Source organism: Plasmodium gallinaceum (assembly GCF_900005855.1).
Source record: "Plasmodium gallinaceum strain 8A genome assembly, contig: PGAL8A_v1_98, whole genome shotgun sequence".
Taxonomy (NCBI): Eukaryota; Apicomplexa; class Aconoidasida; order Haemosporida; family Plasmodiidae; genus Plasmodium; species Plasmodium gallinaceum.
This window is the reverse complement of record NW_021628265.1, coordinates 1,205,056-1,218,522: the sequence shown is the minus strand read 5'-3', so window position 1 is coordinate 1,218,522 and position 13,467 is coordinate 1,205,056. Positions and strand designations below refer to the sequence as shown.

General features: G+C 16.6%; 5 protein-coding genes across 5 annotated transcripts; 2 read left to right on the top strand and 3 right to left on the bottom strand.

The window, feature by feature from the left end:
- Nucleotides 1-111: 111 nt before the first annotated feature.
- Nucleotides 112-1,979, bottom strand: PGAL8A_00358600 (conserved Plasmodium protein, unknown function; the record flags this gene model as incomplete). The annotated part of the gene is made up of 6 exons (XM_028672634.1): nucleotides 112-306; nucleotides 454-585; nucleotides 854-1,186; nucleotides 1,279-1,410; nucleotides 1,503-1,650; nucleotides 1,747-1,979. 6 exons carry the CDS (start codon nucleotides 1,977-1,979, stop codon nucleotides 112-114), a joined length of 1,173 nt encoding a protein of 390 aa, XP_028529167.1.
- Nucleotides 1,980-2,696: 717 nt separating this feature from the next.
- Nucleotides 2,697-4,442, top strand: PGAL8A_00358500 (serpentine receptor, putative; the record flags this gene model as incomplete). Its single annotated transcript, XM_028672633.1, has 1 exon — nucleotides 2,697-4,442. The coding sequence occupies one exon, from the start codon at nucleotides 2,697-2,699 to the stop codon at nucleotides 4,440-4,442; it is 1,746 nt and encodes a 581-aa protein (XP_028529166.1).
- A 1,072-nt stretch (nucleotides 4,443-5,514) lies between these two features.
- Nucleotides 5,515-5,934, top strand: PGAL8A_00358400 (RNA-binding protein s1, putative; the record flags this gene model as incomplete). The annotated part of the gene is made up of 1 exon (XM_028672631.1): nucleotides 5,515-5,934. One exon carries the CDS (start codon nucleotides 5,515-5,517, stop codon nucleotides 5,932-5,934), a length of 420 nt encoding a protein of 139 aa, XP_028529165.1.
- Nucleotides 5,935-6,679: 745 nt separating this feature from the next.
- Nucleotides 6,680-10,328, bottom strand: PGAL8A_00358300 (mitochondrial rpoD precursor, putative; the record flags this gene model as incomplete). The annotated part of the gene is made up of 2 exons (XM_028672630.1): nucleotides 6,680-6,787; nucleotides 7,044-10,328. 2 exons carry the CDS (start codon nucleotides 10,326-10,328, stop codon nucleotides 6,680-6,682), a joined length of 3,393 nt encoding a protein of 1,130 aa, XP_028529164.1.
- A 457-nt stretch (nucleotides 10,329-10,785) lies between these two features.
- PGAL8A_00358200 (armadillo repeat protein PF16, putative) lies at nucleotides 10,786-12,667 on the bottom strand (the record flags this gene model as incomplete). The annotated part of the gene is made up of 2 exons (XM_028672629.1): nucleotides 10,786-10,932; nucleotides 11,291-12,667. The coding sequence occupies 2 exons, from the start codon at nucleotides 12,665-12,667 to the stop codon at nucleotides 10,786-10,788; spliced, it is 1,524 nt and encodes a 507-aa protein (XP_028529163.1).
- Nucleotides 12,668-13,467: the final 800 nt, after the last annotated feature.

Below are 13,467 nucleotides of genomic sequence, written 5' to 3'. Positions count from 1 at the left end.
TTTATTATTAAAAATTTAAAAAATTATAAAAAAAAAAAAAAAAAAAAAAAAAAAAAAAAAGTAAAATAATTGAATATTAGAAAAAAATTTTCATTTTTTATATATAACTTATTATTTTTTTTTTTTTGTCTTTTTTTTTAATTTTTTCTTTTTTTCTTCATAATCTTTTATTTTATTTCTTCCTATATGTTGTAGAAATAATATTGATTCATTATATTGTTTTAAAAATTCTTTTTTTTCAATTTCTTTTTTCATTTTTGTTTTTTCCTCTGTTTCATGTAATTTGTTTACTTCTTCATATTGAATCTAAAATGATAATAAAATGATTTTAGAATTTTTATATTCTTATAACAAACTATTTTATAGAAAAATAATGAAATTGTTATATATTTTAAAATATACAATTATAAAAAAATGAATTGTCTAATTTTTATTTTTTATTCTTGGAATTACTATTTTATTCTTTTTTGATTCTATGCTTTTAATAGTATTATAAATTTCATTATTTATTTCTTCTAATTCTTTATTCTTTTTAATTTTTTCTTTTTCGTAATAATCAACTAATTCATCATGGATATTTTGTAGCTTGTAAAAAAAAAAAAAAAAAATTAAAAATAGAATAAATATGATTTAATTTTCATAGGAGAATATATTTAATATTTCTAGTATCTAAAAATACATAAATGGCATTATTATTCTAGTGTTTTTATATATAGTTATTCGATGTAAAAAAAAGGGGTAATAAAAATACATTGTTATCTATAATATGCATAATTACAATAAGGAAATAATATATATATAAAATATTATTATACATTATAATTCAAAAAAAAAAAAAAAATAAAATACTAACATGATCATTTCTTTTATTTAAAAACATCTTAATATAATCATTAATACTCTCATAAGATTTTAAATCTTCTTCCATTGTTTCCTTTGATTTTTTAGTTGAATCATACTTCAGATTTATATTCATATTATAATTTGACACTTTTGCATTAACATATTCCTCTTTATAAATATAATAAAGCATAGATTTTACAAAAAAAATTTTTTTTCTTTTCTCTATTTGCTCAATTTTTTCTTCAATTTTTTCCTTTTTTTTTTTGGTATTTTCTATTTGTTCTTTTATTTGTTCGTTTAAAATATTGATTATCTGTTTTTTATGATAGACACTTTGTTTTAACTAAAATTATAAAAAAAAAAAAAAAAAAAAAGTAAATAAACACAAGAATATTCAATTTAAAAAAAAAATAAAAAATTCTATGTATTTTTTACATTAAGAAGTAAATTCTGCTCATCTTTAAACATATTCAATTCATCTGAAACGGATGAGAAATCTAATTTTTTTATTTTTCTAAATATATTTAGAAGGAGGGTACCATCTTCAATTACTTTATTTCTATTTTCCTGTTTTTTTAAAAAAAAAAAATAAAAAATTTAAACATTATACTTTTTCTTAATAATAACAAAATTTAATTATTAATTGTCTTCATTTTCACTTTTATATTTCTATCAGTAGGTGAGTTTTGACATAATATTTCATTTGTTTCACTTAAGGAATCAATATATTTTTCAATTTTTTTTTTTATTAGATTATAATGAGTTTCATTTTCACATAATTCAATTTGATCTTGTAATGAATTAAATCTAAAAATAAAATTTTTTTTTTTTTTTATTAAAGTTAATAATAATAATTATAATTTCAAAATTTATTCTAGAGATTGTAAAACTATATTATTTTACATTTGCTTTCTTTTGTTTTCGGTTGACAAATGATCAATGTTATTACTTATATATACATGTAAAATGTTCGTTTTTTTTTTTAATAATTCTTTTAATATATGCAAAATAAATTTAATTTTCCTTATAGCTTCTGTGCATAATATATCTAAAATAATTCTATTTATATTATTAATTTCAATAACTTTTTTCTCTCCTAAATCATTTTTTTTTTTAAAGTTTATGTCTAAATTCATTTTAACTTACACATATAAAAATAAAAAAGACTAATAATTTAATATTTACAACTAAAAAAAAATAAAAAAAAACTAGGATAAAAAGGAATAATAATAATAATAGTTATTAATTATTTAAAGAATTAAAAAAAAAAAAAAAAAAAAAAAAAAAGAAATTAAAAAAAAGAAAAAAAAATTAAAAAGTTAAAAATATAATGTAATAAAAAAATGAAAATTTAAAAAATTAAAAATAGTTTTTAGTTATTCTTTTTTAAAGAATATTTTCAATTATTATTAAAAGTTTTCTATTTTATTAAAAAATTTTAATCAATAAGCTAAATAAAATTATATCAAGAAAATAGTGTCTTAAAAAATATATAATAAAGTGAAGATATATTGTATATTCAAATTTTTGTGCATATATAAATATATATATATATGTAATTTTTTATTTTATAAAAAACTTTAACTTGTAAATATTCTTAAAAATATTTATTTGTTAATATTATTGTTTTCATGGAGTTATATATTCTTCGTTTTTTTAGTTACTATTTTTAATTTTGTATAAATATTTATGAATATGCTTATAATATCTCATTTAAAAATGTAACTTTTTTTGCTTTTCTTTTAACATAATACTTTTAAATTAACATTTTATATAATTTTATATCAATATAAATTTATGTTTTTTTTTTTCATTTTTCCATATTATGTGATAAAACAAAAATGTGTTAAAAAATGATTAAATTAATAATTGGAATAATATGTTTTTATGTTTTGTTTAGTTCTTATCATATCTATAAAAATATAAAAACACCAATTTATGATCGTTCGGAAGAATTGAAGTATTATAAGAATAAAGAGATAAATGAAAATACAGAATCCAAATATACATATAAACCATATAAAAATATATTAAAAAAAAATGATATAATAGATTACCATTTATACATATCATGTGTAAAACACATAGACTTGAATAAATATATAAATGAAAAATATATTGATTCTGATAAAAATTTTATTAACGTTTATAATTTTACAAATACCGTTTATAATTGGCATGAAAATAAAATAAAAAAAAAAAAAAAATGGGTATTTTTCACAGAAAATATTTACCCTTCTTTTGATTTAATTATTCCAGACTATTTATGTAAAAATAAAAAAAATATATATTTGCATATTATTACATATGTTAATAATGAAATATATAGGTATGGTACGATTACAACTGTATTAACAAAAAGTAAAAAGTTTAATGAAAAAAAAAAAGAAAAAACATATTTATGGGAATGGGCCTTTAAAGAAGAAAAAAAGGATTTAAATAAAAATATAAAAAAAAGAGAAAATTCGTTATACATTCCTAAGCGTATTCAATTCGGACCAGTAATAGAATATAACGACTTTAATATTAATAAACTTGGTTTTTTTTCAAATATTTTTATAAGTAAGTCTACTAATACTTACTTTTTACCAATTTATATAAATAACAATTTAACACCTGAAGATGAATATACATTACTTTTAAATAAAACAGAAAGAGATATACTAAACAATGATAGTAATATAAAATACACAAATAAAATTGAAATAGAATATGTTCCTATAAGTTACACATATTTCAGTTTAATTAATATAATGATGTTTAACATAAATTATATCAAGCAGAAATATAGTTTTTGCTCTTATGACTTAGATAGTTTAACTGCATCAATATGTAAAAATATACATTTATCTATATTTATATATATAATTTGTTTCATTCATTTGATTTTAGACATAATTGCAATATATTTTGATAAAAAAATATGGGAAAATTTGAATAATTTATATTTCATTTCTTCAAATAATATTCATTTAAAGCTGATATTTACATTTTTTATTTTCATGTATTTAAAACATAAAAATGAAGGTAAAATTATAATGTTATTTTTGTTATTAAAAATTCTTGTATGTATATGGAAGCTACTAGATACATGTGATATAATTATATTTACTTTTTACCCATTTATATGTATAAATAAGAGATCTATTTTAAATAAAGATAATTCTAATATTGTTGAATTTGAAAATAATATGAAAAAAAAACTTCATTTTATTATGATTTTTTCAATAATAATTATTTTTATATATAATTTGGTTTTTAATAAGTATGATTCTTTTTATTCATTAATAATCACAACATCAGGTGTGTATTCATATATTTTTAATTTTATTTTTATGTTTCCACAAGTTGTAAAAAATTATTACACAAAAACAATCCAATATATACCGTTACCTTCTTTTGTTTTACTTTTTTTAAATGCTATAATGGATGACTTACTTGCAATATTCTTAAGGGTACCAACAATTCATAAATTTAGTGTTTTTGGAGATGATGTAATTTTCACTATATTTTTATTACAATATATTTTGTATAAAAAGGAAAGAAAAACAAAATTTACTCAAAAATATAAATTAGAAGAATCTAAAAAACGAAGATGAAAAAAATGAAAAAAAAAATTCTTTTTTTTTTTTTTATAAGAAGAATTTTATATATTATTCCTGTTAGTAAAAAAGATAGTAAATACATCAATTATTAAGTTATTAAAATATAACTATATAAAGGCATTAATATATATATATATATATATATATATATATATCTTTTCCTTTTTATTTTTTTAATTTTATAAGTAGGTATATATTCTTTTTTTTAGTTCATTTAATAATTAATCAAAAAATTTTAAAAATAGAATTATTAATAAAATATGTTTTGTGAAGTATATTTTTCTTAATTTGATGTGTACTAGTTTATGAATTTTATAAAATAAATTATATTATGAAATAATACTATTTTTTGAAAATTTTTCTTTATTTTTACTTTTTTTTAAATGGAATTTTTTTAAAAAACTTTAAAAATTAAAATAAAGTTATGTCATTTTAAGAAAAAATTTTATTTTGATTATTTTGTTTAAATAAATGTAACTTTGTCAATATATAAAACTTTTAAAGATAATTTTTATAGATATTGAAAGTAGCAAATTTCATAAATAATTTGTTGAAATAAAAAAATATATTAGACATTTATAAAAAATATACAATAATATTTATTTTAAATATATAAATCTTTATATTTTGATAAGCATATAAAAAAAAGATAAGTTTTAATATATTTCACAATTAAATTCTTTGTTTATTAGCTGGACCTATAATAAATAATTACAAAAAAAAAAAAAAAAAAAAAAAAAAAAATAATAAATATTTGACAAAAATATATAATATTACATATAAATATTATTATCTTAAAAATGAAATTATAAATTGTATATATATATTTTTGTTAAAATTTTTTTCTTTTTTTTTAAGTATATAAATACAATAATGAAATATCTTCAAGTATAATTTTATATTTGCTTATAAGAATTAATGAAATTCATTGAAAGTATATTTAATAAATAATAATATATATATAATTACTGAAAAAAAAAAAAAAAATTTGTAAAAAGATCTAATAATCTTAATTCTTTTAGTTTTTTTTTTTTTTTTTTTTTTTTTTTAAAGCCTAAAAAAGAATATGAACAACAATTGTATTTATATATATAATTTAACAAAAAACGTAAGTGTAGACCATTTGAAAGAAATTTTTATGCATTTTGGAAATTTAAGAGATATAAATTTTATACTAGATAATGAAAATGTAAATAATAATAATTTTATGTGTGCAAAAATTAAATTCGAAAATGGAGTTGATGCAAAAATTGCAAAAGAATTTATGAATGGAGGTCAAATTGATGGTAAAATTGTATCAATAAAATATGAACACGGAATAAATGACAAGGAAAAAGAAAAAAGTAAAACTAAACAAAGAAATGAGAAAAAAAGCTATATGAAAGATTGTACATCTTCTTATTCACTTTCTCGAAAATCTAATATTTCTAATAATAAATCAAAAAGTTTGTCTATCAAAAGAAGAAAAAAAAATAAAAAAAAGTAAACTCCTTAGGTGGTATCTAATTATTCAATGAGTGGATAATATATAATATAAAAATTTGTAATATGTTTTATTATAAATTATTTTTACAGTGGCTAATTCTTTTTAAATACAGGCTTGCTTAAGCATACAAAAAAAAAAAAAAAAAAAAGAAATAAAGAATTAAAATGATTTTGATTATTATAAAGAGAATGTAATAAAAAAAATGACGGATATTAGGGAAATGAAAAAGTAAAATAAATTACAAATACAATAATAAACATACAAAAGATGAAATAATAAAATAATGAAAAGTATAATAATAATAATAATGATATATAGAAAAAGAAAATAAAGAGAAACAAGATGAAAAGGAAAATAAAACAATAAAAACAATAAGTTATATAATATTTATATGAATATAAATATTTAATACGTCTTTATAAAGTTTGTAAGAATGTCGAAATTTTAAAGGAAAAATAATTTTTTTTTTTTTTTTTTTAAATAGAATAAAAAAGTGCACTAAGAATAACTAATTATTAAGAAGGAAAAGAGCTTTAACCATTATATAACCATATTTCACAATGAATATTCTATTATTAAAAATAAAAGCAACAAGTTTTGTAAATATGAAAAAATTGTTTATTTTTTTTTTTATTGTATAATAAAAAATTATAAAAAGTAAAATTATGACTGTTTAATTTTATTATTTTACTCCTTTTTTTTTATCTACTCAAATCATATTTTTTTATTCATATAATTTTATATATTATTTAATTAGTATATCAATGGTATAAGGTGTATCATAAATGTTGTATTCATTAATTATCCTCCTTTTATTTTTTATAATTCCCTTGAGAACTGCCAAAATGTGTAACTATAAAAGATAAAAAATAATATGAAATATTTATAAGTTAATTATTTTAATTAATTTAAAATAATAAATATGACATATAAATAACACAACATTTTTTTGTAATTATATAAACATAACATTTTTTTTTTACATTCTTAAAAAAGCACTTTTTATTCATTTACTTATGAATGTATTATCATTCTTAACTATGTTTATATATACTATTTTTCATTTATGTTTTTTACAATATATATGTTTTTTTTTTTTTTTGTTATACTTGAAAAGAATACGTTTGCTCGTACTTATCTAAGCTCATAAATGTTAAGTTCATGTAATAATTTATTTTATTCAAGTTATTTAATGATAAGGAATGAAAAACATAATTTGATTTTTGAATAAAATAATATAAATATAGAAAAGATAAATATAACATACCAATATAATTATTTTCTAAATTTCCTAATATATTTTTTAAAATCATTCTGAATAGAAATATAAAAATATCCACTATTATATAATTGCATTTTTCAAATAATTTTTGATTTTCTAACTCCAAGTAATACAAAAATTTAATATATTCAATTAATAATTCAAAAATAGTACTTATTTTTATGTACTTATAAGATTTCAAAAATATTAAGAAATTATAGAATATTGTAAAGTTACTATAACTTAGTTTAGAAGAAAAAAATTTTAATGTTTTTATCATATTTATTATATCATATATATTTAAAAAGTTGTAACACCTTATATATTTCATAAAATTATGAAAAACTATCATTTTTTCATTCATTATTGTTTTAAATGGATTATTATCCATGCATTTGTATGAATTTTTACTCAAATGAAAACCGTTATTCACTAATTGATTCTCATAATTCATTAAAAAATGAGTCCACATGTATGTATTAAATGGTGTATAAAAATTATAAGGAAAATTATTTTTGAATTGTATTTTCCCTAATAAATTATTTAAGTTTATATAATAATTAAAAAAAGATAAACAATAATTATATTTAGTATAATTGATAAAATAGTCATAATTTTCACAAATCAAATTTTGGTTACTTAATTTACTTTGTAATTTTTCAAATAAATCGGGAAAATTACAATTTGAAAAATGAAGAAATGTATTTTTCTCTTTTAAAAATTTTATAAGCATGTATATACAATTCAACACATAATATGTTTTATATAGATTAAAATTCTTGTTAATTATTTTAAAGAAAATGGGTATTCTATTAATATCGTCTAAATTATCCTTAAATTCTAGTGAAATCTCTTTCTTATTGTCTTCTCTTTCATTGTTCTCTATGTTTTTTTCATTATCATTATGCATTACTTTATGGATATTTTCAGTATTAATTATATTTTGTTTTCTTTGTATATCGTTTAAAATACATTTAAGTTTAATGTCTTTATAATTTTTCGTTAGTTCTATTTTCATATTTTCCTTATATAACTTTTTTCTTAATTTATAATAGTTAAACTTGCTTATAAGAATATATGGGATAAGAGAAATTACAATACTATTTCTTATATTCTTTAAAATGAATTGATTTAGTATTAAATATGTATTACTATTAAAGTTTAAAAAGGATAAATAATAAAAACACATAATAAAGGATGATATATTTTCCTTTTTTGTTCTTTCTTCATTCAACAAATTTTTAATTAATATATTTTGTAGACAATTAAAAAAATTGTTTGTATTATAAATTATTTCCATAAAATCTTCATTTTTTTTTTCAAAAATTAGTTTAAATATAATTTTTAATTCATTTATTTTTATCTTGTTTTGATTTAAAATTATGAAATTCAGAAAAAATGAGAGTATATGTTTATCTAAGTGACTATTTTTATATATTTTAGAAAATCCTTTGAATACCGTACAAAAATCTAGTACATTCATTTTCTCTTTTCTATTATTTAAAGAATAAAAAAATAAACTTTTCTTTAAGATATTTATATATGTCTCAAAAATATCATAATAATTTTTATTTGAAACCCTTTCAACAAATACTTCCATTGATTTGTAATTGTTCTGTAACATTTTTGACTTATTTACAAATTTAAAATCACTCGAATTATTTTTTTTATTTAAAATATCTTCTTGATTAGTTTTACTTTTAAAATCTTGTTCAACATTTTTCATTTTATTTTTTTTTTCATAATTTAACAAAAAATCATAAAATTGAAATACCATACCAATTTCTTGAATACTAAAATTCATTCTTATTTTATTTGTGAAATTAATATTTATCTTTTTAGAATATTCTACGTCATTTTCTCTATGATTATTTTTTACTTCATTTATTTCTGTATTTTTTATCCTTTTCTTATTTTCACTTTGTTTCAAAAAATTATCCTTTTCTTTTTCATTTAAGTTTTCTTTATGTTTTTCTAATTCCCTCTGTGTAGCTTCTTTGGTACATAATGAAACATATCTAATAGAGTTGTTAATATTTTCTAAAATATTGTAAAATATGCTTTCTGATATTTCATTAAACTTAAGAATTTTTTGTAAATTAAATAACAAAAGAGCTAGTGCTTGTCCTCCATAATTTTCTTTATAATTTAATTTGTTTAAATATGTTTCATATAATAAAATTCTATCATTTTTATTTAAATTCATATCATAAAAAAAGTAACATTTTTTTATATTAGTTAAATTATTCACAATTAAAATAATCTCCTCATTTTTTATATTTTCTAACTTTATATAGTGAAATAATAGTTTATAAATAACTTCTTCATTTAATTTAACTATATTTCTATAATTATTTTTATAATTGTTTTTAGAATAATCATTATTAATACTTTTCAAATTACTATTATTAACTGCATCATCATTTACATCTTTAAAAAAAAATTCTGTATATGCAATGTTATTATTAAAACGAATTTTGCTTATCTCTTTATCTTTACTACATATATTATCATTCTTATTTAAAATAAGATATTGAATATTTAAAAATGAAATTATCAAATTATATATGTCATAATGATTGCAATTTTTATCTAGGTTATCGTTCGTTAAGTTTAACAAAAAATATAGTAACTCCTCATTTTTTATTTTTTCATTAATTAAAAATTTAGTTATCATACATATACCATACAAATCTAAATTTTCATCATTTTTCAACTTTTTTATTAAAGAATTAGTTACTAAATAATTAAAACTCTCATCATTTTTTATATTTAAATTCACCATATAATTTAAGCATATGCATAGTTTAATTATTGAAAAATTTTCAATGTTATACTTGATATACCTAATTATTAAATTCGCAGTTTTATAATTTACATATCTATTTTTACTACATGATTTGAGTAATAAAACTATATCTTGGGATGATATTTCATTTTTTGTTCTTAATGAATGTTGTAAAATACTTATGATATCATTTTCATGTTGAATCAAGTAATTTTTTGTTATTAATTTTTTATTCTCAAAAATATTAGCTGCTTTTTTTTCAATAGAACAATAAAAGTAACATGATTTATAAAAGTTATTACAGGATACCAACTTTATGTTTTTTCTTTTTAATAAATATTTCATTAAATATAGTGATGGTTATTCTTTTAATTTACTGAAGTGAAATTATTTTATTTCAAAAGGAGTCTTACATTAATCATTTTATTATGCAATATCTTTTAGTTAATTTTGACATTAGTATTTATTAGTTTATAGAATGAAAATAAAAATTTTGTATTTTTTTAAAATATTAATAATCTTATTGAAAAATGAAAAATAAAACATTTTATGTATTCATTTTTTTTTTTTTTTTTTTTTTTTTAAATATATTTAAATAATCTTTATTTAAAATAGAATGTTAAAAAATAGAGGCTAAAAAAAAAATAATAAAAAATTATAACTTAAAAAAAAATTTGAGATGATTTTTGAAATTCAGAAATAAAAAAAAAATTTTAATTTTCTTATTTTTATTAATGTTTTTAAAATATTTATTTACACGTAGGCATATATTAAGAATAATTTGAAAATGTTTTCACTGAAGTTACATTTTGTCAACTTCATCAATTTTTTTAATTAAAGTTTCAGAATATCCAGGTGTATAATAATTTATTATATCTTCCGGGAAGGATTTATTTATACTATTGATTTCCATTTCAAATTTTTTTCCTTCTTCTGAACTTTTTATTTCCTAATTTAAAAATAAATATTTATTTAAAATACAAATATTTATGTTTTAAGGATGTTATAAAAAAATCATAACAGTAAAAATCCCAAAAAAATTAAAATTTTATTCCTTTTTATAATATTTATTTATTTTTTAAAATTTAACTTAATTGAAAGTATTAGTAAATTCAAATGATAATGCTATTATTTTTTTTTTGTTTTATTATGCATAAAGGTCATATTACACCTATTTATTGAAGTACACTACTATTTTAAATTATTTTTTTATATCTCCTTAAACTATGTTATCACGTTAACTTTTTATTTCATTTTTCTTTATTTATTATTTTTTTTTTTTTTTTTTTTTTTTTTTTTTATTTTACTTGTAAACGTTGTAAACATCCAGATTTAATAAATGATTTTTTGTATGAATGATTGTTAGGCAATATTTTAGCAAATTGAAGAATAGAATATTTAGCTAATTTAATAGGTGATTTAATAAAAACAGGTTCTAAAGCTTCTAAATTAGTTACTTTTTGTGTAATACTTTTTAATGAAATTGTAACTTTTTTTTTTAAATCATCAGAAGAGTCATTAGAATTGTATAAGTTAACAAAAATAATTAATATATTTTCGTCGCATATTTTTTTTGCATGTTCAGGTGAATGTTTCCCAATATTTCCTAATGTCCACACACACGCACATTTTATATAATCTTCACTTTCTTCAATTAAACATTTTTTTAAAATAGGAATTACATTGGATAAAATAATATTTAAACTTAATGACTCAGAAAAAGAAGATATAAAACCAAGACACAATATAGCAGGTAATTTTATGTTATCTTTAGATTCTTCTATATATTCAGATAAAAATGGTAATGCTCCTGCACGTACAATAATTTTACATATATCTTCATTATGTTTACTCATTTCTTTTAAAGAATTAGCACAATTTTTCTTAACAATATCATCATTATCTTTTAATAAATAAAGAACTCTAGGAAATATATCATTTTCTATCATTAATTCCGTTAACTCTTCTTTGTGTTTTGCTATATGTGATAAGCAATTACAAGTGTATCTTTTTATATGAATATCATTACTGTCTAAAAATTTTATTAAATTAGGTAAAGCATTATTGTCAACTACACTTTTAGCTATTTCATTTGACTGCTTGCTTAATTCAGATAATAAATTTATACAGCTTTTTATTAAATTATTATCTTTTTCTTGCAAACATAAAATTAACAAAGGAATTATTCCTTTATTAACTACATTATTAGATAAACATAAATCATTTTTTACAATAGCACACAATGCATTAATACAAGACTCTTTTAATTTCAAATCATATTCATCCAAATTATCCATCAAATAATCAATACAATTTTCGTCAGCAACCATGTTGGCTAGTTTTGAATTATGCTTAGCTAAACACTTTAAAGTATAAGCACAATTTTTTCTATAATTTTTATTTTCATGTTTTAAACAATAAATTAAGTGTGGCAAAATATCATTTTGCAAAATTGTTAAAGCTATTTCTTCAGAATAATTAGCTAATTTGGCTAGAATAAAAGTAGCATTTTGTTGAACAATAGGGACTTTATCTAGTATAAATGGACGAAGTAAAATAATTATATCTGTATTTATTAACATTTCAATATTATGAGATTTTAAGCATTGATCAGAGATGCTTTGAGTGAATTGTATTCTAGACTTATTGTAATCATCAAATATCTGATTTATAATTTTACTCATTTTTTTTTTTTTTTTATGTTTTTTTTACATAAATAAATATTTTAATTTTTTTTTTTAGCATTCATAAGTTTGTTCTTTTCAATATTATTTTATGTATATTTCTTTTTTTTATATGAATATGCTTTTTATATTATTATATATATTCTTTTTTTTTCTTACTATTCATAGATTTGTAATATATAAACATTTCTATATTTTTTTTTTTTACTGAATTTTTTTCTAATTTTTTTTATATTTCCAGAAAGATAAAATTCATAAATACAGGAATTATTTAATAAGTACACATTTAAAAAAAAAAAAAAATAAATAGAAAATTAAATTTGTTAAATATATTTTTTTTATTGTAATAGTGAAAGATACGAATTATATTTAATATGTTATTTTAATTACTTTAGTAATGGAATATATTATATATATATATATGTATATATATTATGAATCCTTGTAAAAAATATTTACATTAAATTTTACTTTTTAAATATAACAATTGTCTATTTTTCTTTTTTTGAAGAAAAAAAAAAAAAGAAATTTATTTTTATTTTAAATTTTCTTAAAAAAATTTGTCTAATATTAAAAATAACATTGTTATTAAATATATTGCAAAAATTAATATTTGATATTATTTTTTTTTTTTTTATATAAAAAAATAAAATAAAATAATATAGTAAATTCATAAACTTTTTTATTAATGTGTATTTTTTTAACATTTTCTTGTACATACAATAAATGTCTAATTTTAAAAAATGAACCAAATAAATTAAATTATTCTCAAAAAAAAAAAAAAAAAAAAAAAAAAAAAT